Source organism: Mustela lutreola, chromosome 3, assembly GCF_030435805.1.
Source record: "Mustela lutreola isolate mMusLut2 chromosome 3, mMusLut2.pri, whole genome shotgun sequence".
NCBI lineage: Eukaryota > Metazoa > Chordata > Mammalia > Carnivora > Mustelidae > Mustela > Mustela lutreola.
Window position 1 is genome coordinate 198,866,511 of NC_081292.1, and position 23,821 is coordinate 198,890,331.

A 23,821-nucleotide genomic window follows, 5' to 3' on the forward strand; every position below is an offset into this window, starting at 1 on the left:
ATAACGCGTCAGATTATGCAGCTGAGGAACAGCAGAATTGGAAGCTACGTATTTTGATGAACAAGTTCATGCTCGTAAAATGTAACTGTATTGCCTGTAATTGTTAGGAACAACTATAATTTCCTGGCTGTCTACCACAGTCCAGCGCCTCCCCCTTCATCAAGGCACCTAATGCTCAAAACAAGCCCTATGGAGACAGGGTGGGGGGCGAGGGTGGAGGCAGGGGTCAGGCTGCCCGAGAGAAGACTGACCGGCGGCTGCCACAGACTCTCAGGGGCTGGCTTCCCTGAAGGAATCTTCCTTCTGCTGCGTCTCTGTCAGCCTAGGAATCTGGCACAGGTCCTTCGTCTGTGTTTGTCTGAGGACAGTGTTCTGACTAATTAAATGGACTCAAGTAATCTTCAGATTCATGAGGAAACAAAATGAAATATAGGTGACGATGAAGGGACCTAAATTCTAGAACACATAATCTCAAATAAATAATGAATGAATAAATGACCTGAAACACGAATGAACAAATATAAACACGCATCTTACTGCAATTTGTCTCCCTTCCCCGCTCCGGTAAATAGTAGTACTCATATTTATAGCTGCGACACATCGCAACGGAAGTTTTACATGGATTATTCATGTCAGTTTTGTTTACCTAGCTCTCTAGTCTCCATTCTGCAGTCTTTTCTGTGGACATATTTCCTTGCATGTCCCTGTTGGCATCATCTGAACTCATTTCTCACTTTTCCACATCATTTTTTTTTCCCTCCCTTTTTAACAGTTTAGGAATGCAAACATCTCTGGCTCTTTAGTTTCTGCTGCTTATAAGGTATCTTTCTACAGAAGAAAACTATATTTTTAAAATTAGTAATCCCATAGAGTCTTTCTTAGTTACTAATCAGAGGATTTGGGGGGCTGTGTGTGGAGGGAGTGGGCAGAGGAGGGTCTGACGCTAGGGCTCTGCGGATGTTGCACAGGCACGGTGGCTATTGATTCTGTACAACATGAAAGATGGAAATGGCTTCTCCTCTCTTCCTCATAGACCATTAGTACTAAATAAAGATGGAATCCGATTCGGAGAGGACAGGCATTTATTTCCCCAAAATATTCTACTTTGGCTGTGATTCCATAAAATGTGCTGCTGAAATGGCCGAGTCAGGAACAGACTCTTCTCTGCTTCTCCTCGTCACAAAGCTAGACATTAGGAAGATGGCCTAATCTGTTTTCAGTCAGAAGATGTTATTTTTATAACCTTCACTTTTGAAGATGCCATTAAGGTGCTACCTGTCTGCATTTCTGAGAAAAATATCGGTGGTTACCCTCACTGAGATGGCCAAACGGTAAACCTCCAAGTGTCTAATGCACAATATTGTGCTTTCCTTGAAAACCAATTCCCCGTAATGGGTGTGAGGCTTTGCTATTGAATTTGGACGAGCTGGCTCAGCAGCTCTCCGGGGTTTCAGAGTCCCAAGACTGAACCTTCCCCCACTCTCCACCACGGGTCTCTGTGTAGGATCCCAGCAGACATTACCCAAGGAGAAGGAGATGCGCCATCTCTCAACCCAAAGGCCGAGTCTCTGCCCTTGGCATGCCTCCTTGTTCACAGCTGGAACTCTCCTCCCCGGCCTCCAAAATCAGATACAGAATCCCGGTAGTTTTTCTAGATTGAACTAGTGTCCTCAGTTCTGGAGTGCAGTCCGTGGAAGTGTGCAGAGCAGGTGATCAGTGACGAGGAAGGGAAAGGCCTGAGGAAACCCCTAGCAGGGTTCAAGTCCCATGCACAAGAAGAACACCAGACTGCTCTCTGACCAGCAAAAACAAAGAAAGGATGGGAACAAATGAGGGAAGTAATGGGGAAAACTGACAACAAAGGCAAAAGTGTGGTGCAATGTCCAGTTGTCTAAAGGATGTATTTTGCGGAAATACCGTCAACCTAAACCGTATCAAACAGAGACTCAATATACTGCTCAGTGAAGACAGAGTAACATTAACAGAAGTCAGAGAGAAGGCAGAACTCTCTCGTTCCTATTTTTGCTTCCATGTTTCTCACCAAAGGAATGCCTCATAAACTAAAAGCATCAGACAAGCACAGTTAAAAAAAAAAAGACATGAAGCCCAGGATAGATGGAGATTATAAAGAAAGTGCTCAGCCTTAAAATAAATAAAGAAATAAAGAAATAAGTGAATGTACCTTGAAAAAAACATTTTTTGTTCAAATGATCAGGTCAGTCAAGGAGAATAACGTTCCGTGACCTTAAAACCATTCGTAAATGAGATTGTGAAACCAGGGTCAGGAGTCTTTTGGAGACATCACAGAAAATCAGAGCAGGGCTAGCACTGGAGACAGGTGATCATGGATCTTGGTTTTTCAAAAAGATGGATTGTGGTGAGGTTGACTTTGCTCTTGGACAGCTTTCTGGACTCTTCTGGAATGGAGTGTTAATGAGAGGGCCTAGGGACGTGGTTCCAAAGAAGAGACTGGGTACTCGGAAAACTCATTCTCTTCTGACGTGAGGTTTCTAGACTGAGAAACTGGTCAGTGCCCTCGACGCCGTGCACAGGGATCTCATGAACCATATGACGGTGACTGCGCTCCCTCTGTGAAGGGGACAGAGGAATCTAAATGCAGGGCACCACAGTATTTGACTGAGCAACAACTCAGTTGGTCAGTGTTGGTCACTTTTCTCATAGTCCTTTGCTTGCCTTGCTGTGTCCAATATTTTAATCAACAACTTACATACAGATTGAAGGCAACGTTCATCAGATTTTCAAATAATAGAATAAGAGTTTAACAGAACAGAACGCATATATGAAATTTAATTAGAATCTGTAAGTTTCTAAAAGGCAGAAGGGGGAAATACTACTTTAAAGGTCTTAAGATAGGGGTGCCTGGGTGGTTCAGTCATTAAGAGGTTGCCTTTGGCTCAGGTCATGATCCTAGAGTCTTCAGATCAAGCCCCACGTCAGGCTCTCTGCTAAGTGGGAAGCCTGCTTCTCCCTCCCCTACTCCCTCTGCTTGTGTTCCCTCTCTCACTGCGTCTCTCTCTGTCCAATAAATAAATAAAATCTTTAAGAAAAAAATAAAGTCTTAAGGTATTTCAACTGAATGTAAGCTTATGAATCATAATTGATTTTTTCCTAATTTCTGAGTCTATGATTTCCTAAGCATTAATAATACTTAATAACTGTAGCAACAACAGCCACCATAAAATAAAATAAAGTTAAAATAACCCAAATAATAAAATGAAAATAAATATAATCCCAAAGTCATCATTTCTTTTAGCTAGCTCTAAGTACCTAATTAAAAGATTTCTAAAGTCCAATATTTCCGGACGTTCCATTAACACTGCAAATGTATCAAAGTCGCTCACGCAGACGGACTCAATAGGCACATGCTATTGGAACACACATTACACTGAAATGATCGGAACAACAAATAGGGGTGCCTGGGTAGCTCAATGGGTTAAGCCTTTGCCTTCGGCTCAGGTCATGATCTCAGGGTCCTGGGATCGAGACCCGCATCCAGCTCTCTGCTCAGCAGGGAGCCTGCTTCCCCTCCTCTCTCTGCCTGCCTCTCTGCCTGCTTGTGATCTCTCTCTCTCACTCTGTCAAATAAATAAATAAAATCCTTAAAAAAAAATCAACAAATAAATGTCAAGTCCTTTGGCCTACTTCCTTGGAGGAAAAATGTTCAATCATCTTGCTCCTTTAGTTAAAGACACCATTCATTCTACAGTGTAGGGATTTGTTACTCACCCCCAAGCTTCCCCTCGACTGCTTTGTGGAGGGCTCCAGATGGTTCCTTAGGAGTGAAGATGTTCCTTACCGTGTCTTGGGTGCAGAAGCCACACTGGGGGCCATGGCCATTAGCAAACTTCCTAAAAGCAAAGAACACAGGGGATCCAGGCTGAAAGTGATGGGTAGAAAGCACTCAGAAATGAAACTGAGCCTTCTGATTGGTAAAGGCAGAGGTAGGCACAGGCCTGTCAGGAACCCACTGGAAATGCTGTGATCGCTCACATTTAAGATGCTGACAGGAGCTTTCTGGGTAGAGATTCCATGCAGGCAGTTGGGAGAGGAAGCCCTCAAAGCCAATCCAAGGTATGGCTTCAAGAGCACAGTTCAGATTCAACCAAGGCTACACAGAGATTATCTGTGTCTATCTTGTTGCCTCTCTCATTCTGCTACTGCTTGGGGGGGGGGGGGGAAGGAATTTGAATTGGAGGGATTGATTGTAAAGTCTTCTGTTCCTAAAGAGAGCCTCAGCTTTTTGACTTTGTCATTTCCTGTCCTGATGTTGGAGGGTCATCTGGTGCTTCATTCACTTTTGGACATTTTTACTAATGCATCTTCAGTACATGAGTTCAAAAATCCCACACAAAATTGACCTTGAGATTAATGCACCTGTACCTCTGATGATCAGAGGAGTTTCTCTAAGGCAAAAGGACAAAAAGTAAGACAAGTAAGATAATTCTTCCTTCTGGCCTCTGGCTCGGTGGTCTGCCAGCAACCTTTAGGGCAACCAATTCCTTATGGTCTGGGAAGGTATTTTTTAGAACAGACATAATCCTTGCTCCAAAGGACTTTATAACTCAATTTAGGGGACATTCAACAAATAAAGTCTTGATTAAAGACTATTATATACCGTGTTAAATTCAAGTATCTAAATCACACAAGTATTTCTTTTTTTCTGGTAGAATTCGTAGCATGGCTATTTACACAGACCAAACATAGAATATGCCTCCTTGTTTTTCTCATTTTATTGCAGGAACCAAGATAAAAGTGATCTGTCCCCTTTGTGTGTGCATAGGACCCACGGCCTTCCTGAAGGGAAGATCCCTCCCTGAGGCAATGAGATGGTTCAAGGTGACACAGACGGAGTGTCACTCCTCCCGGACCCCTCCCCTCACATTTTTACAGAAGTATAACAAGCTTCAAATGATAATATAGAAATCCATAGAATAATAAAGAAATTAAGAAAAGGGTAACTTTTGTTCCTATAAGAGGGACAAAACCCTTCACTTGCCATCTTGGTTCTCTAAAACCCTAACAAATAAAGGAGCCCTCTAAATCCATAGTTATTCTGAACTCGTTAATATATACTCTTACTTGAACTAGGTGAATCCTGGTTTTTGCTGCTTCCTCTACCTTCTGTGGTCGTGGCTGCAGCCCAGAAAGACAGAGCAGCAGGTGGACACCAGGCAGGTGGGGATGGAGAAGTGACTTCAGAGTTTGGACAATGAAGTTGAGTGTTGCTTTCACTAAAAGAGTAGTTCCCCCCAAAAAGAAAAAGAAAACTGTGTTTGGGTGATTATAACAGCTATTACTTTGACATGAATATAACTAGTTGAGTACATATGATAGCCGAACCGGCACATAAGTGATTTTGAATTTGAGTATGGCTCCCTAAAAATAAATCTTTTATTACTTGGAATTAAGAAAGCCATTTCCTCCTCCAAATGATCTTGTTAAAAATGTATTTCAGGAATTTAAATGATCTCTATCTATTCCTATGCCCTATTCAGTTTACTGGTTGTTATGGTTGGTCAAATCATTAACCTGTTACCCTTCAAGCAATCTCAAGGTTACGTGTGATCTTATAAAGATCTGCAGAATATGAGGCAAAGTCAAAGAAGACCACCTTGAAGGCAAGTCATTTAACAACTTCACCTGAGTGTAAGCTCCATGAAGGCAAGTAACTGGTTCCCAGTGCCTAGGACAAGGAAAGCGTAAAAATACTGCTAGGAGGAAGTACGAGGACAATTAGGCATTCCTCCAAGGGGTCAGGTTGCCGAATGCAGGTGAAATTCACTGTACCTCTCAAGGGGAGAATGAAAGAACTTGAGTGTGCCCTGAAGGCTTTTAGACTTCTCCTGGGGTCTGTTTCTGCCCTAAGGGGTGCTCTGGGTAGAATCTCTGGTTTTCCTCGAATCCAATCCTGGCCTTCTTTGCTCCCAACCCCCTCATTTCCCCACTTTCCTCTGCTACTCCCATTTCGTTCCTCCCTTAAGCCAAGTTGAACTTCAATCTCAATGTAGTTCTAATACAGTGCATACTTTTTCCTTCCCTGGAATAAAGTTTCTTATAACGAGCAACAAAATCTTCTTTAGTCTGTAAAATGGAACTAAATCATGCAGACACAATGCATGCAGGTGCATTTTTAGGTGTTAATGTATTTGTTTTTAGATCCTAAAACTAATGCTTATTTTAAAAAATAATAAAAAATACGGAAGTCTATAAAACAGAAAAAGAAAACACTCCTTCTCAATTTTCACTTATTGAAGTTAGCGATTACCAGATACCTCCATATGTATACAGAATTTCCCTATGCACATATGTTTACATACACGAATTGTTTTTGATTTCTAAAAGTGAAATCAACTATTCATACTATATCACATTTTGCTTTTTTTCAAGTTACATAGGCTCTCCATGCCTCAGTTGCCTCGCCTGTGGAATGGACAAAGAGGCAGTACCTCTCTTGGGGTTGTTGTGAGGATTAAATCAGCTAATACATGTAAAGTACTTGGAATAGTGCCTGGTACCTAGTAAGCTCTCAATAAATGTTAACCCCCCCCCCTTTTTAAAAAAAGATTTTATTTATTTATTTGACAGAGAGAGATCACAAGTAGGCAGAGAGGCAGGCAGAGATAGAGGAAGAAGCAGGCTCCCTGATGAGCAGAGAGCCCGATACGGGGCTGGATCCCAGGACCCTGGGATCATGACCTGAGCCGAAGGCAGAGGCTTTAACCCACTGAGCCACCCAGGAGCCCCTACCCTCCCTTTTAAAAACATTTTTAACTTAAATTCAAGTCAGCTAACATATAGTGTACTACTAGTTTCAGAGGTAAAAGTTAGTGATTTACCAGTTGCATATATATATATATATATATATATATATATATATATATATATACCCAGTGCCCACCATGTACATCACGTGCCCTCCTAAGTCCATCACCCAGTTACCCATTCCCCCCACCTTTCTCCCCTCCAGCAACTCTCAGTTGGTTCCCTGTAGTTAAGAATCTCTTATGGGGGGCATCTGGGTGACTCAGATGGTTAAGCCTCTGCCTTTGGCTTGGGTCATGATCCCAGAGTCCTGGGATCAAGTCCTGCATGGGGCTCCCCGCTCGGTGGGGAGCCTGCTTCTCCCTTTCCCTCTGCTGCTCCCCCTGCTTGTGCTCTCTCCCTGTCAAATAAATAAATAAATAAATAAATAAATAAATAAATAGTAAAATCTTTAAAAAAGTCATCTCTTATGGTTTGCCTTCCTCTCTGTCTTTATCTCATTTTTCCTTCTCTTCCCCTATGTTCATTAGCTTTGTTTCTTAAATTCCACACATGAGTGAAGTCATATGGTATTTGTCTTTCTCTGACTGACTGACTTTATTTAGCGTAATAGCCTCTAGTTCCATCCACGTCATTGCAGATGACAAGGTTTTGTTTTTTCTTGGTGGCTGCAGAGTACTCCACCACATCTTCTTTATCCATTCATCTGTTGATGGACATCTAGGCTTTTTCTATAGTTTGGATATTGTGGACATTGCTGCTATGAACATTGGGGTACAGGTGCCCCTTTGAATCAGTATTTTTGGAACCTTTGGATTAATGCCCAGTAGTGCAATTGTGGGGTTGTAGGGTAGCCCTATTTTCAACTTTTTGAGGAACCTCCCATGCTGTTTTCCAGAGTGGCTGAACCAGCTTGCATAACCACCAACAGTGTAGGAGGGTTCCCCTTTCTTCACATCCCTGTCAACATGTGTCATTTCCTGACTTGTTAATTTTAGCCATTCTGATTGGTGTGAGGTGGTATCTCATTGTGGTTTTGATTTCTATTTCCTTGATGCTGAGTGATGCGGGTCTGTTGGCCTTTTCATTATTGCTGTAAATGGTCCTCTATTAGCTCACATTCATTTGTTTTCCATTTTTCACTATTCCAAACAATGTCGTGATGAAAACTCTTAGGCTTTAATGCAGTCCGAGCAAGTATTTCTGTTGCACAAAATCAGAGAACTGTAATTTCTGGGTTGAAGGGTAAGCATGCTGCGAGGTGAGGTCCAACTCACTCACCTTCCAAAATGTGCGTGCCAACGTGGCAAATCGCGGATGAGAGAGTGTCTCCTCCCTGACAGCCTACACCTACACCAACACTGCGTGTTATCCAGGCTACCATTTTCAAATATGTGGGGGGATAGTCCGTAATTGGCATTTCTTGTTATTTTGAGGTTTTTCCAACTAGCTATACATTTAGTAGATATTTGTACTTATTCTTCTGTCCTTTGACTATTTTCTATTAGGTTTTTGACTTATCAATTTAAAGAACTTAATTATATACAGTGGATATTAACCATAATCTGCTATAAAGTCTAGCTTGTTACCTGTCCCTTCGATTTTGAGTATCCTACTTCCTGGAGGATGGAACTGCAACCTCCTAAGTCTCCTAGCTGGCATTTCTCTAGGCCATTCCATTGCCCTATCAGATGAGCCCCGTCTCAGTGGTACAGATGTGATAGGACCAGTGGGTCGCATGTCACACTCTCACCCCATTGTTGGAGCGCAGATGCCTTTGCTTGGCTATAAACTGGTCTGAGGCAGTGTTACATGGGGACCTTACGAGGGTGCACTTAGCACCCCACAGGCCCCTAGGTGGGGATGGCTCAGGCCATACAGGCAGACAAGGCAAACTTTTAACCAGAACGCGTGTCTGTTTCTGTTAAGATAAAACACTGCTCCTTGCAGAGTGGAGTTGTCAGTGTGCCCCCAGAGGCTAACGGGTCTCCTGGAAGGATAGTGCTAACTTGGGGGGCCAGTTCTCGTTTGGGTTGGGGCAGGCTGGACGTTCAGCAGCTACGTGGAGGGATAACACCCAGCATTGTCATCATGACTCTCCCCACGCTGTGTCAGGTATTGGGGGGGCCAATGGCAGAGATGGCTGAGATCACTGCCATTTTGAGTATGGACTTGGTGTTCAGTGTCTCTTTCATGGTAGGAGGTTACAACTGGAACTGGGATTTCTGGGTGGGATTGCTGAGAGGCCCAACTAACTCATTTCCCAAATTGTATGTACCAGTCCCATGAGTCATGCACAAGAGGGTCTGTTTCTCTACAGCCTTCACCAGCACGGTCTCAGTGGACACAGCAGCAAGTGCTTTCGGTGCAACTTCGTAATGTCCAGCCAGTTATTTTGGCACGATGGCTCATGCAGGGGAGTCAAATGAACTTGTTTTGTGAATGGAAGAAAGGTAAGTTTTCCCATTATTTTTCCTAAATTTATGTAGCAAGCAGTTACCATTTCTGATGTGCAATATGAACATTTTGACACGTTGTGGCCCTCCCCATGTACCCATCATGAGCCTCTTGTCCCCCATCTTCCAGTTCCTGCCCAGTTGGCCAAACCATTTGCTGCTATGCATATATACCCTAACCTTGGGCCACTCTCCTTTCTACATAGAATGGATAACCAGGTGCAAAACCCAAAAACGCTGCCCATTGGGAAAATATCCCCTAGCCACGTCTGAGTGGGTCTGCAGTGCAGTCACTGCCCGTATCTGGCTTGTGTATACATACTGATTTGTGAATCAAGCTTGGACTTCCTCCAACCAACCCATTTGTGAGCCACGCTCAGACGTTTTCCTTCTCCCTCAGCTTGTCCTAAGGGATCTCTCACACCACTGTGTAGCCATGGGTATAAACTGCAGGAGAGATGCTCACACAACAGAGATGCTGGGTTCCTTCTGATCCCACTTGTGCTTTATTCTAGATGGACCACTTCCATCATACCTTCTTGCTTCTGGGATCACTTGATTACATTTTAGCAAAATCTTCAAGTTATTTGTGTGCATTTTAAAATTTAAGAAGCACAACATTGTTGCAGACAAAAGGAAGGATGGAAGTGACAGCACTTTTCAGGCAGATGACCAAGGTTCCAGGTGAGAAACAGAAAGGGAAATTCTGATGCTAAAAATGGGGGTCATGAGACAACACTGGAGAGATGGTCTGGGGCCAGATCACAGAAGGAACATAGGCCGTCTTGGAGACTTGGGATACTTTCTGGTGGAATGACTAGGAAGCCATTGAAGGGTTTTCAGTAAGGATGAACATAATCTCATTGCACGCGCGCGTGTGCGCGTGTGTGTGTATCTATAAACTTGTATCTTTCACTTTAATCTGAAGAATAGTTTGGAAGGGAAGCAAAATGAATGTAGGACAGTCATAAGGAGACTACCACATGGGTTAGAAATAATGTTGGCTTGGAACAACACTGTAGCCGTGGGAATAAAGAGAGGGAGGCACAGGTGTAGCTTTCTCTGAGGTGGACTGACAGGACTTCATACCTGAGCAGGTGTGTGCACCCAGAGGATGGAGCCTCTGGGACCAATCCCACACTTCCAGCTTAGCATCCCGGGGGTGGCTGTACTGACAAGTTTGAGAGGTCTTTGAGACACATCCACCAAAAGTTCTTGAGTTGAGAGTGTGACAGGGAGAAGGTGCCATCCATTAGTCTCTAGTATTTAATACTTCAGTGTAAATATTTTTTTTTTTTTTGCCATGAATGCAAATGGAATTTTTCAGGGACTTTTGTCCTGCTGCTCAGCCCTCTTTGAGGTATTGTCACTGAAGGCCACTGGGATTAATTTCTTAAGATTGTCACAACTTCTTAATCTTTCCCACATTTTCTGTTTCTCTCCACATATGCTTTTTAAAAAATATTGAGATGAAATACAAGCTTTTAATGTGTGTAATTAAGTGGTTTTTAGTATTTTCACAGCTTGTACAACTATCACTACTCTCTAATTCCAGAACATTTTCATCACCCCAAAAAAGAAACCTTCTGTATCCATTAGCAATCACCTCCCTACCCCTGGAAACTACTAATTGACTTTCTGTTCCCATGAATTTGCCTATTCTCGAAGTTTCATGTAGAGGGAATAAATAATACAATATGTAGCCTTTGGAGTCTGGCTACTTTCACTGGCTACTTTCAACCATGTTGTAGAATATGTCAGTATTTCATTCTTTTGTATGGCTGAATAATATTCCTTTGTATGGATGTACCACCTATTGTGTAACATATTTTGTTATCAGTTGATACAGTTGGGTTGTTTCCACTTCTGGTTGTTAAGAGTAATGCTATGAACATTTGTGTACAAGTCTGTGTGTATACATATGTTTTCAATTCTCTTGGGTATATACTTAGGAGTAGTCATTTGATAATTCAATGCTTAACTTTTTGAGGAATTGCCAATTTATTTTTCCAGTGTCTGTACCATTTCCAATCTTCCTGGCAATGGAAGGTTCCAATTTCTTCACATCCTTACCAATACTTAGTATTATCTGTCATTTTGATTATAGCCATCCTATTGGGAATGAAATGTTTTCCGTTGTGGTTTTCATTAGCATTTCCTTAATGACTATTGACTTCAGGCATCTTTTTATGTGCCTGTTGGCTATTTATATATCTTCTTTAGGGAAATATCTGTACAATTCCTTTGTACATTTTTAAATTGTGTTATTTATCTTTTTATTGCTGAGTTGTGAGACTTTTAAAAATATATTCTGCATAATAAAAAAATATATTCTGCATAATACATTTTTATTAAATATATGATTTGCAAATATTTTCTACCATTCTGTGGTTTGTCTTTAAATTTCTTGTAGAATCTTTTGAAGCAGAAAGTTTTTAGCTTTGATGAAGTCTAATTTATCCATTTTTTTTCTTTAGTTCCACAGACGCTTGGATATAGTGCCTAGATCCATTTGGACAATAAAAGGAGGCTGATAGCAGATGGGGACATGTGAGAAAATGACAACTTTACAGTTCACACTACTAATAAAATTATTTAGAAAATTGCCTTTCACTAGACAGTGTAATTTCTGTTGGTGGATACAAGCCAAATATGAATCACATACAAATCATCATCTTCTATTTCATTCAGCTGGATGGATTTAAGAAACAGAGTAATGGAGAATATCATTCTAGAGGAAACCAGTTAGTACTTGTGCTACTTAAAATATGATTTCTAAATTGCTTAAGCATATCTATCAAAATCCAAATGGAACATTTAAAATCAGCCTCATATAAAAGCAGTACTCTGTGAAATGATTTCTAAACTGTGAGCATTTATCTTTCTGACCTAGCATCTTCAAGCATAAAGACTGGAGACATTGCTATGTTGGAAGAGGCGTCCCCTTTTCCCGGAAGTTCGTATTGGATTCATATGGGTACATTCCAAGGAACATAGGATCCAGGTTTGTCTCTTGGGATCTGGAATAAAAGAATAAATGTGGATGTTTGCAATTTTGAAAGCCTTTGTGATGGTGAAAAATAGCATAAAGCAAAACAGGATGAAAACCACCCAGAGGGTGACCAGGACAAGGCGAGGTCTCAGAGCGACAGCATGAGAAGCGTGGGAAACTCTGGGACAGGACCGCGAGTCAGGACGAGGCAGCTACAAGAGTTGTCAGTTCACCCTTGAAGAGGGACAAATGAAAAGAGGAATTAGTCTCTGTGTTCCTCCGTAGTGGAGGTGGCTCCTGGGGCTTAGGACAAGCTGTAAGGGGGACCACACAGAGCCAGCACTGAGAGGAGGAAGAGGAGGGAGCTCTCCCCTCAGTGTAAGGACAACCTTGCATATAGTCAGGGGGTCACTGTCAACAGCATGACTTTCGTCCACAGCTAAAATCTCATCACTGAAAGTGACCGAGGAGAGCGGAGATGTTTGCTGTGCAGGGGTGTTCATGCAGGACGAATTCTGCTCTTGGGCCTAGGCCGGAAAGGGCTCTTCCCACTCTACAGCTGAAATCGGGAATTACACGCACTTTCCCAAGTATCTGATCGGCTAGAGTGGGACAGACTGATGGCGTGGCCCATATTCTTGGCCTGGGTGTCTCAGGTTCAGGGAAGAATTCCTGAGCTCCCGTTCCTGACCGATATGTCCTGGGAAGGGAACAGAACTAAGGAGGAACATAAAGCTCACGGAAGAGCAATCAACCTCTGTTTGTAAGTCGAGTGGAGCTGAGCCCCGCCGGAGGGAGGGCAGGACCAGGCCGAGGAAAACCTGCCTTCTCAGGGTCTGTGGGCTCTTCCCAGGCCCAAGTGCCCTCAGGATTCCTGCCACCTTCTCTTCCATGGAAAGTCACCATGGTGGGTTAATAAAACTTGACTCAAAGGACCGGGAACAAAAAGTCAGAATTTTCTGAGCAGATCATACCATTTTTGTGAACTTATCTTCACAGGCCATTCGAATCTTCTCTGGGGTCAGCGGACTGTTGAGCTTTAATGGTCCAAACAGGCCTCTCTCCCGTCGTGCTGCGTTCACCGCGTCATGAATGGCAAAAAACACTGAACAGCCCAGGAATAGCCCAGACTCTCCTAGACCCTTGAAGGGAAAAAAGTCAGCGAGATTTTGACTCTCTGTTTGTATCTGTATGTATGTGCATCTATAGGTAAACATGAGTAGAGATGCCTATATGAAATATTATTTTAGAGAGTATGTGTACCTGTGTGAGGGGGGAGGGGCAGAGAGAGAATCCTCAAGCGGTCTCTCCACTGAGGGCGGAGCCCAGTGGGGGGCTCAATCCCACAACCCAGGAGATCATGACCTAAGTCAGAAGCAAGTATTGGACTCCCATCCAAGTACTAACCAGGCCCGACCCTGAGAACCAAGTATTAGATACCCAACCTACTGAGCCACCCAGGTGCCCTTATGAAATATTATTACATACGTAACGTTTTTATTTTAAGAAAGTAATTTAATATTTTAACCTAGTATTCTCATTCTCAGGATTCCTGCCTAAGGAAATGATGCTAAAGGGAGAAAGGAGATACAGGTACGAGGTGATTACTGCACAACGAAAAATCAGATACAACCTGATGGTAACGGGAGTCATGTTAGGCTCCAAAATTTGAAGTATTTAAAAAGAATTGCAACATTGTTAAATTAATTTATAATTAAAATGTTCAACAGGGCCTTTTCTTCTAGAAGTCTGGTAAAAACCCCAAACCACCAAGAAATGAGGGCACCTCCCCCGGCCGCCTGCACAGGTACCACAAACTCACATAAACTTGAACTTGTTTGCCAAGCACAGCTTACCTTGGAGGAATACAGGGTATTTGAGCTTTCAGACGGGGGCAAGAAAGAAATGTGCAGCTCCGTGGGGATGTCGCAGACGGCAGGGATTTTATACTGGTTTGGACCGCGAGTGTGCAGGACACCCTGAGGAGAATACTGTAGCTCCTCTATTGTATAAAGCCCCACGCCTTGAATAAACGCGCCTTCAATCTGGGAGCAAAGGAAAAGAATTTCCATTTATGAGAAAAAAACAATCAACCGGAGCAATTCAACCTCATGCTGTTTATTCGAGTTTTTAAAATCCAGTATAAGAGGGTTTTCGGCATGTTCTGGAAGATGTCTCTGAAGGTTTACTTAGAAGTTTACCTCAAAATATATCTAAGCATCTTATTCAGTGTGAAGTTCGAAGTCAAAGAACTTGACTTTGAATCTCAGTCTGGCAGTGCAAGTACGACTCTGGAGGAGGCCTCAAACAGCCTGTGCCCAGAGGCCCTCCTTTTTTCTGTCCGTGAGCCAGAAAGAACCTTCTTGACCGCGCTGTCTGTAGCCCCCAGCACACTGACAGGGCTCTGAGAGTCCCTCATCTCATGTCACCAGCCTCACTCATGAGTGGGTCTGGCTTCTCATTTCCGGACTCTGTTTCCTCGCTTGTTACGTGAACCGCGTGCGCCCAAAGCTTCATAGAGCTTTAGGATGCTCTCATCTTAGATGCCAGCATGTGGGCAAAACTGGCTCCCCACATGTCTGACTTCTGGGTCTCCTCTGTGTATACTTCCTTGCTGTGGCCCTATTATTTCCACCTCACCCACCGCCCTTCCTTGTGTCTATTTGTGGGGAGAACCTTCTCCATTGCCATGTTATATGAAATCTTCCTAAAAGCCTAGACTACACCCCAGGCCACGTCACCTCCACCCACTAAGGCGCCTGTCTCTGGGGCACCTCCTCCAAGTGGGCCCCCTTCCCGTCCCTGCCCATAGCTGCCCCTTCCACTCCACTGAGCCAGGCCACACAGGCACTCGCCACCATTGTCAGCCCCTCCCCTGCCCTCCACTAGCCCTGAACACAAAGGTGGCTGGATCTCCTGTCTTGTCTTAGGTCCTCCACTCTTCTACCACCCAGAATGCCTTTTCCTGTTCATTCCTTGACGACCTCATCCTGAAGCCCGCTTTGATCTCTCCAACCCACACGTTCTTCCCATTCTCCAGGGACACAAGTCATGATGGGAGAGAACCTCAGATTATGTTCTGAACTGCGGGTAGTAAGCTGAGTTGCCCACAGGTAGGAGAAACGTAAAGAAAGTGAGTTAAGTTTCCAGGTGAGTCCTGAGTCCAAGAATCCCAGAGTGTGTGCTTCTCTTAAAAAGGCAGCCATGACTTTTCCTCATGGAAATGCAGCGCCCGTGCTGGGAAATTTTCTGTTTCCAAGAAACACGAGCCGTTCGAATACTGATGTAAGGCAGCTGGTGATTCTTAATTTTGTCAATTATTTCAAATTTAAATAAAAGATGATGGTGGGCCAAACAGGCTACCTGTTATTAATAGAGAGTGCCGTAACTATTTGATGTCATCCCAACAGGACTTTAAACTCCTCAAAGGGGGAGTCCATTGTAGGCCCACGACGTCACGCTTGGCCTCCAGTCTACTTCTGACTCAGGGGTACGGGGCGCATTCTGACCCCTCCAGGCTTGCTTCTTCTGCCTCCCTCAAGCTCCTCAGTCACAGACCCCTTGTCTCTTCTAAAACTACTCACAACATCTTTGTTTCCTTCCCTTCTTTTAAACAAAAAGAGATTGGAGTTTTGCGGCCGGCCTGGATAGACGGGTTCTGACCACAGGGGCAGAAAGCTAAGAGGACGAACAAGCTGGATGGCATGTTCTCCCCACAGACCCCCACGGCGGTTCTGGCTTTCACCAAGGGGTTGACGCGAAGCAGGTACACGTACCTGGCCTATGTCGAGGGCTGGATTTATGCTGTAGCCGATATCCATGACAATGTCTGTTCTGATGTTCTGGTAATAAAAAAGAGCAAAATTGTTTATTTTAATGAGCACAGCGTAGGAGAGAAGCCTGAGAAACAGTTCCTTCCAGGATGCCATTGGCATAGAACATTTTTGGGGGCCACAATATATTTCAGGAGAAAGAATCAACAAAGATTTTATTGGGTCACAAAAGCTAGCATGTATAACTTTCAAAGTTACACACGTACTCAAGAAGCTTAAGCACGGATTTTTTTTTTTTTTTTTTTTTCCCTTCAGGAACAACAGGAGAGAAAAGTATTGATTTGACTGTTTGGGCTGAGTGACGTAACTGACTGAGTTCAATCCTGCACAACAGACATAATCCATGACACAGAAAATGTTTACAGCCCTCACAATCCTTGTTGAAAAACCCTATGGCTACCACACAACACCCAGAGCCCAGCTGGCTGGGTGACACTGATGCATCAGCCAACAAAGTCTCCACTGTGACCTGCTGTTGTAGATGTTTCATTCTGAGAGCAGAGGAAAGATAGATCTAAAGCACAACCTGGTGACCAGAAGCTCCTGAGGAGCTACGAATGAGGGCTACAGCAGGCCCGGCCGGGTTCCTGGGAACCTCTCTGCTCTCCAACAAGTCTGTACCTTCTTTTACAGGATGTCGTGACCTCTGTCATGACCAACACATGCTACTTCCAACTATTAATGGGACAACGGTAACCCAAGAGTTCTCTTATTTGATTTGGGACTTTCATCTAACATTTTTCTGAAGAAAATCAGAGAGAGACCCAGAACGTTTCACTATAATAAACTAAAACACCTCTGTTCTTTAAGGACATGATGAGATGTGAAGTTCTCTGTGACGGCACTTGGCAAGGCTGGCCTGCTGGCAGCCCCGTGGCCTCCCTTCCTGGCGAGGGGAGGTGCTCTCAAGTCTCAGTGTTAGCGAAGGCCTTGCTTCCTGAGCCATGAACTTCCTGTTCGTCACTGTGTTCTGTTAGGGCTGAAGAACGGGGTCGTAGGTTGTGGCAGCCGGCCTCCAGGATGGCCTGTGATGACCCCCACATGCCGGGTTCACTTCCTGACGGATTCCCCCCCATGCTCTTCCAAGGTTAGTTTGCGGCCGACAGGGTATGTGGAAGTGCTGGTACCTCACCCCGAGCTGGGGCAGAGAGGGCTGCGGCTGCTGTCTGGTGTTCTCACGGGCTCATACTCTCCTGTTCCTTTGCATCAGTCCCTTTGGGTTTGGGGGGGGCAGCTTGTGTGCTCTGAGGACACCGAGACGTCCCATAGAGAGGTCCTTGTCATAAGGAATGGAAACTTCTGACCAACAGCCAGTGAGGAACTGAGGCCTCCTGCCGACAAGCAGGTGATGGGACTTGGAATCAGACATTCCAGCCGCCATTGAGCTTTGGGATGACTGTGGCCCTCCTTAACAACTTGATGGCAACCTTGTGGAAAATCCTGAGCCTGAACCACCCAGAGAAGCCACTCCTGGATTTCTGGCCCTCAGAATGCTGTCGGTCAAAAAATATTTGTTATTTTCAGCTGCCAAATTTAAGGGAAATTTGTTACACAGCAACAGAGAAGTAATAAAGAGATGTAGGTTCAAAGTGAGGGAAATTTTGTAGGAATAAGAACAGTTCTAACAACACAAGGAGAATGACTGAGAAATAGGCCTCCATGGAGGGCCCCTGCTGTCATGTTGCATTAGAGCCCTTCACCTAGGGGTATACCCTGCCTGAGCCACAGATGTAGCATTTTTGAATATGCCTGGTAAAAAGACTAGTATATCTCTTAAGATTGTTCAACCAAGTTATAAGAACACACCTTAGAATTTCATACTGAAGCTAATTATTACCTATTCTCTGCTCTTAACAAGGCCACGTCATATACAGATAAAGAAAACCCAAGTGATTAAGATTTCACCAAATTTTTCTTTGAGGGAGAAGGTGATGTAGAAATCAGTTAGCATAAGAGAACTTTCTAGTGACCTAAAAGAGGACAGCTACTCTAGCATGAAAACCATGCTTAGAATGATCACTGTTTTATCTCAGTCCAAGGTACCCAAAAAGTGATCTGGTCCGTGTTAGATTCTAGACAAACCAGATACTTTACCCGGCAGGTTCAATAAAGGTGTATACAATTTCAAAGATCTGGTTGATGCTAGTTTTAAAAACATAGACACTGGAGACCTACTAAATGAAAAGTTACATCTTACCATAATCCAAGATAATAGTCACAAAGTATGTTTGGAAATATCAAGACCTAGATCTTGCTTCTGGGTAAATTTTGGGACAGATTATCACGTGACAGTTGTGAGGGTATCACAGCCCCACTGAATGTATTAATGATCATTTATTATTATAAACAGTGGCCAGTAAGTAGCTTCATTGACCCACAAGGACCCAGCTACAAGAGGAGAAACTCTCCTTGAAACACAAGTGTGTATGTCTGTGTGTGTGTGTGTGTGTATGTGTGTGTGAGAAAGAGAGAGAGAGAGACAAACTATGTGCATATCTCCTCACTGCATCCCTTGAAAGCATAAGGATGCCCTTAAACTGTCTAAAAAGCAGGATCCAGCTAGATAAAAGATATCAAAAGCTGGCCACTAACGTCCCCAGGACAGTCCTTGGTGCTTGTTAGCAGGTTATGGGCGCTCATGAAATCCTTCCAAAATGTCATATGTTGGTATTTCCCATGAGAGGTCAGGACTGCTGGTTAGACCCACAGTCTACATCAAAGCTTTCTTTAGGCTGTGTTTCCTCCTTGAAGTGGTTTCTTTCCTGATTCCATTTAAAGGAGCCAGGAAAAGAAAGAAGGGAGGCCACCACTTGTTTTCCATGGAAGGGACCACAATACCAAGGCAATGGCTGAGCTTCTATTTTTTTCTGGTAACAGAGAAACCATCCTTAGCCAGATGTACGGTGCTTCCGTGGTGCCCCGACACGGGTCATGCGTGCAGTTTAGGTCTATCTGACGTACAACCTGAAGACCTTCCCCCCTGGTACTGACCTTATGAGCGCCCGTCAGGCAGTCTATTTCCACCTCGGAACAGGCAGCTCCGTAAACAAAATAGTGGAAAGGATGGCCTTCGCCTGTCTCCCAGTTCATGTCGGACTCATAGCCCCTGCAGGAAAGAGAATTCGTGGGGAGCGCTGTTAAGTGACTCAGCACCCTAACTACAGACCCCGGTGGTTAAACAGACCAACAGGAGGCTGGATTCAGTTTGCTCGTAGAGCAAACCAGGGGGACACACTTTTGCAATGATGTGTCAGCATGGAACACATGCAATAAATCTGCTGAATAAATATATACTTCTTTCTCATTGAACTTTTTTGTCTGACGCCAAACCATTGTCGCTCAGCTCATCTGGAAAATAATGATCAGTTTACTTTACTGGAAAATGAAAGCCATCAGGAAACATTCAATTGCTCTTCACCAATGAATGACTCTTTGTACCCAGAAGTCAGGTGCTCATTCTTTGGTTCCCCAACCTATTGCTTTTCGTTAATGCTGAATCAGATTTGGGGAATTTCACCTGCATTTTGGACCAAACACTATTTCGAAGGCACATATTTGCCTGTCTGTCTGCCTTTCCAGCTCCAGGATTCAGCCTTCTGTTTGCAGGAGCAGGTGCCTGGCTCTCAGTCTTTGCTACTTCTCTGGTCTCCATGCCTACTCCGTTCTGACTCTTCCTTAAGGCCACCAGCTGGGTGTCATGGCAGAAGAGGAGCGCAGGCCAGCAGCTGGAGGGCACTTTCTCCCCTTCCTTACTCCGCTTCTCCCAGCCTGCAGGTGCCCGTTAAAAGTGCTTCTGAGGGCGCCTGGGTGGCTCAGTGGGTTAAGCCGCTGCCTTCGGCTCAGGTCATAATCTCAGGGTCCTGGGATCGAGTCCCGAATCGGGCTCTCTGCTCAGCAGGGAGCCTGCTTCCCTTCCTCTCTCTCTCTCTCTGCCTGCCTCTCCATCTACTTGTGATTTCTCCCTGTCAAATAAATAAATAAAATCTTTAAAAAAAAAATTTAAAAAAAAAATAAAAGTGCTTCTGATACTTATTCCTGGTAACCAGCCAGTGCCGTGGGACTCACAGGAGAACTAGCAACACGACAAGACTTTCTGTATCGACCTGTTTCCTGATGGCTTTCATTTTCCAGTAAAGTAAACTGATAATTATTTTCCAAATGAGCTGAGCGACAATGGTTTGGCATCTTGACAGCATGTGCTTATTGTCACGTTCCTTCTTTTTTGCCAAGCTAGAAGGTGTGAAATGGTATTTATCTTATTATGGATTTAATTTGCATTCCCCTATCTTTGTCTCTTAACTTCAGGATACGTGAAGTTTTCAACGAAAAACTGGCCACTGCAGTGGGTTCCAAGCACTAACCTCAGAGAACCCTCCAGTACCACTCAGAAGGACCCGAATCATCAGTTCCGCCGTATTTTATTTTATGTGACTATTTTTCCCAACAGAACCCTCTCTGGGCATTTGGATGAATTAGTAGCTAAATGTTGTGCATAACAGTGGGTTTAATAGAATGTTACCAAAATCAATTTTTTCTTCAAAAAATTTTTGTTTCAAAACTCTTCTTCAAGTGGCAGCTGTTAATATTCATAGCATGTGACTGAAAGGACTCTTTACCTGAAGTATCCAGTAGCTGAAAGGCTAATGCTTTCATCAAAAGCAGCTTGTGCCTAGGAAACAAGAGGGAAGACAATGCAGTGATGATGTTTAAAGAAAGACTCACTGGCGGCTTCAGTCTTGGTTCCACTATAGGGGAAGGGCAGCTATCAGTACTAATAACCAGGGACAAGCAAGATTCCTGTTTCCCTTTCAGCATTCTCCAACTTCACAAGCACTCATGGTCGCTGCCGGGAGTAACCGCGCGCGTCCGGTGCCTGGGACCGTCTCCCGTGACAGCCAAGGTAGGTAACCTACCCCCGTAGTCTGGGCTAGTGCGGCTAACAGGTGTTCTGCGGATGAAGAACCTCACTGGGTCTTCTGGAAAGACAGCCTATCCACAGGGGATGTACCAGGAAACAATGGGTGGTTGGGGGGTTAATTTTAATACCAGACATTCATTGGTCTTAGAAAAGTGGCCTAGGGGCACCTGGGTGGCTCAGTTGGTTAAGCGACTGCCTTCAGCTCAGATCATGATCCTGGAGTCCCAGGATTAAGTCCCACATCGGGCTCCCAGCTCCATGGGGAGTCTGTTTCTCCCTCTGACCTTCTCCCCTCTCATGCTCTTTCTCTCTCTCAAATTAAAAAAAAAAAAAAAAAAGAAAGAAAGAAAAGAAAGAGAAAAGTGGCCTAATTTTGGTAAGGTGTACCACTGACATCCAAAGTTCTCCTGACTCTTCAGGGCACACAGCTGACTAATATACAGAAAAGTGGGGGTTAGGTCCAAGTCCCCAAGTCTGAGAAAGAAAAAGGTGAGAAGTGCAGCCATTAGAGAAGAAAGTGTGCTAATGGCAGCATCTCCCAGGGAGGGCTGGCTGTTTGTCCAGTATCTCTCTTCAGTCAGGCTCTCTCTGACTGTCTCTGGCTCAGGGAGCACAGGGCAGAGGGCAGAAATAAAGATACCCCAGAAGGATTGAGAGCCCCTGTAAATAAGAATTATAGAATGAGTCCTAACTCTGTAGAAGAGCAGGAACCATTTCTAAGGGGGATTTCTAAGCTGTTTCCCCGGACCGATGCTTTTAATGTGACATCCCAGAGCAGTCGGCATGACATATACTCTCAGCTTTTACTGACAGCCACTCCACACCATCTGGTACTTTATAACCTGTTACCTTAAAAGCGCACTAGCCGACTTCAGAGTGTGCGTTTTCTCTTTCAACTAGGTTGAAAGTTCCTAGTACATCTAAGGAAGCCACTGAAATTTCCACTGCATTTAGTGCCTACTACCGGTTGAATACATACCCAGTGGTTTGGTTTCCTATTTCTAAATGAATGCGTATATGATGTTTTACTTTCATAGAATGATTATAGTGTTGTCTTTCCGTTTAGGAAGGGTGGAACCAAACAAATAGATTTACAGCTATTATCTAGAAAATACCTGGGATCCATCAGAAGAAACATTAATTACTTCTGGCTTAAAAATAAGGATTTTAGGTAGTAAAATAGTCTTTTTCTCTAATGAAGGATTTTCCCAGATGCAAGAGTTGCTCCACCACATTATGATAACATTGCCACGTGCAGAGAGCCAAAAGACCTCTACTTATCATTACGGAACTATAGTACCCTTTCAAGTGCCATTTCAAGTGATATTTAATTCACACATTTCTCCTCTCTCCTTTTTTCCCCAACATAAAACACAAAAGTGACAGTGATTCTCACCCAATCCTTCCAAGTGCCTTGAGGATTCTTGCTGATGATGGGTTCAAGGCGTTTTAGTAGAGTCTGACAAGCATCCTAGGGATTATTTTTAAATCAAAATTATTATCATAACTTCAGACAAACACTAATTTCAAAACCACAAGACATGTGCCACTGCAGAGGTTTGTTTAGGAGGCCCACGGGACACAGAGAAGGTGGAGACTGACCCTTTAAGAGGTGATGGGGAAGGTTTCCTGGGGGTTGGGGGTGGTCAGGGTTGAAGTGGGAACCGGTCTTAAAGACAGACATTCTAGGATGGGGGGTCTACAATCCCATGCTGAGGTCAGGACGTAAGAGACAGACTGCTGGCAAAGCCCTGACCGCTGTTTTTAAACACGGCAGGTCAGATGTATTTTGTGGAAAGCTCGCTCTGTCAACTTGAAGCCCTGAGTGAAAGGCAATGAAACTCAAGGACAGAGACAGAGGCTTGTAATGGTCCTGGCAAGAGGTTCATGTCCAAATCCAAGCAGCCATATTCCGGAACAAGGACGTCCTACACCAGGGGAAGGCAGGTTTTCACCAGGAGGGTGTGAGAAGAAGGTGAGAACTGGATGAAAGCTCAGTGCCTTCGGAGCTCCTCCCATGTGTCTGGCCTGGTGGGGCTGAAGGTCTGGGCGCCGCCGCAGTGACTTTTACCTTCACGGCCAGGCCGTTGACATCGGCCACCACGGACCCTCCAGAGGAGTTCGTGTTAGGGACGGTTTCTGTGCTCGTTCCGCGCAGGTGGATGTGAGACATCGGCATCCTTAGTTCACGACTGACCACCTGCATGTTGGAAGAGAGGTTCTTTGCAAATACTTCGGTTCGTCACAGACCCGTGCACACAGCCCCACGGGAGCCCATGTAGCTCGCATCTGGGAGCCCCCCCATGTGCAACAGGGACAGGGGGAGAGAAGCATGAATTCCTCTAGCCACGGAAAGTTCTTTTCTGAAAACCCTGTAGCTAGTCTAGACCCCAAATCCCGAGTACACCTTGTTGCTTTGACTTTCTTAGGTGCAAGAGCATCAGGAAGAGGAGGAAAAGCCCGAGCCAACACAGAAGGAGATGCTTCATGTCTTCATAATCATGAAATCTACACCTGGAGGCCTTTCCTACCATCTCACTCTGCAAAATTCTAGCAAAGTCTCTATAACCAGAAAAATGCAGGTCAAGGCAACAATGAGATATTATCATTCACAACTATTAAATTATCTAAGGTTTTTTAAAAAGCCAGAACGTAGTTGGTTATTGGTATAATGAAATGGATACTTTCTGGAAAACAATTTAGTAGTAAGTGTTGGTGATTGAAGATACACTCTGCGGGGCGCCTGGGTGGCTCAGTGGGTTAAGCCGCTGCCTTCAGCTCAGGTCATGATCTCGGGGTCCTGGGATCGAGTCCAGCATCGGGCTCTCTGCTCAGCGGG

The 23,821-nt window shown here is 44.2% G+C and overlaps 1 protein-coding gene across 1 annotated transcript in view; it reads right to left on the minus strand.

Moving 5' to 3' along the window:
- Window positions 1-11,568: 11,568 nt before the first annotated feature.
- The window catches only part of LOC131827590 (aldehyde oxidase), an 82,856-nt gene continuing 70,603 nt past the window's right edge, over window positions 11,569-23,821 (minus strand). The window contains exons 28-35 of the mRNA XM_059168474.1: window positions 23,054-23,182; window positions 22,379-22,453; window positions 20,681-20,733; window positions 19,056-19,170; window positions 16,008-16,073; window positions 14,088-14,276; window positions 13,206-13,373; window positions 11,569-12,259 (exon numbers count right to left, since the gene is read on the minus strand). Of these exons, the coding sequence (XP_059024457.1) occupies window positions 12,209-12,259; window positions 13,206-13,373; window positions 14,088-14,276; window positions 16,008-16,073; window positions 19,056-19,170; window positions 20,681-20,733; window positions 22,379-22,453; window positions 23,054-23,182 (846 nt within the window). The 3' untranslated portion in view covers window positions 11,569-12,208. The remainder of the gene's footprint in view (window positions 12,260-13,205; window positions 13,374-14,087; window positions 14,277-16,007; window positions 16,074-19,055; window positions 19,171-20,680; window positions 20,734-22,378; window positions 22,454-23,053; window positions 23,183-23,821) is intronic.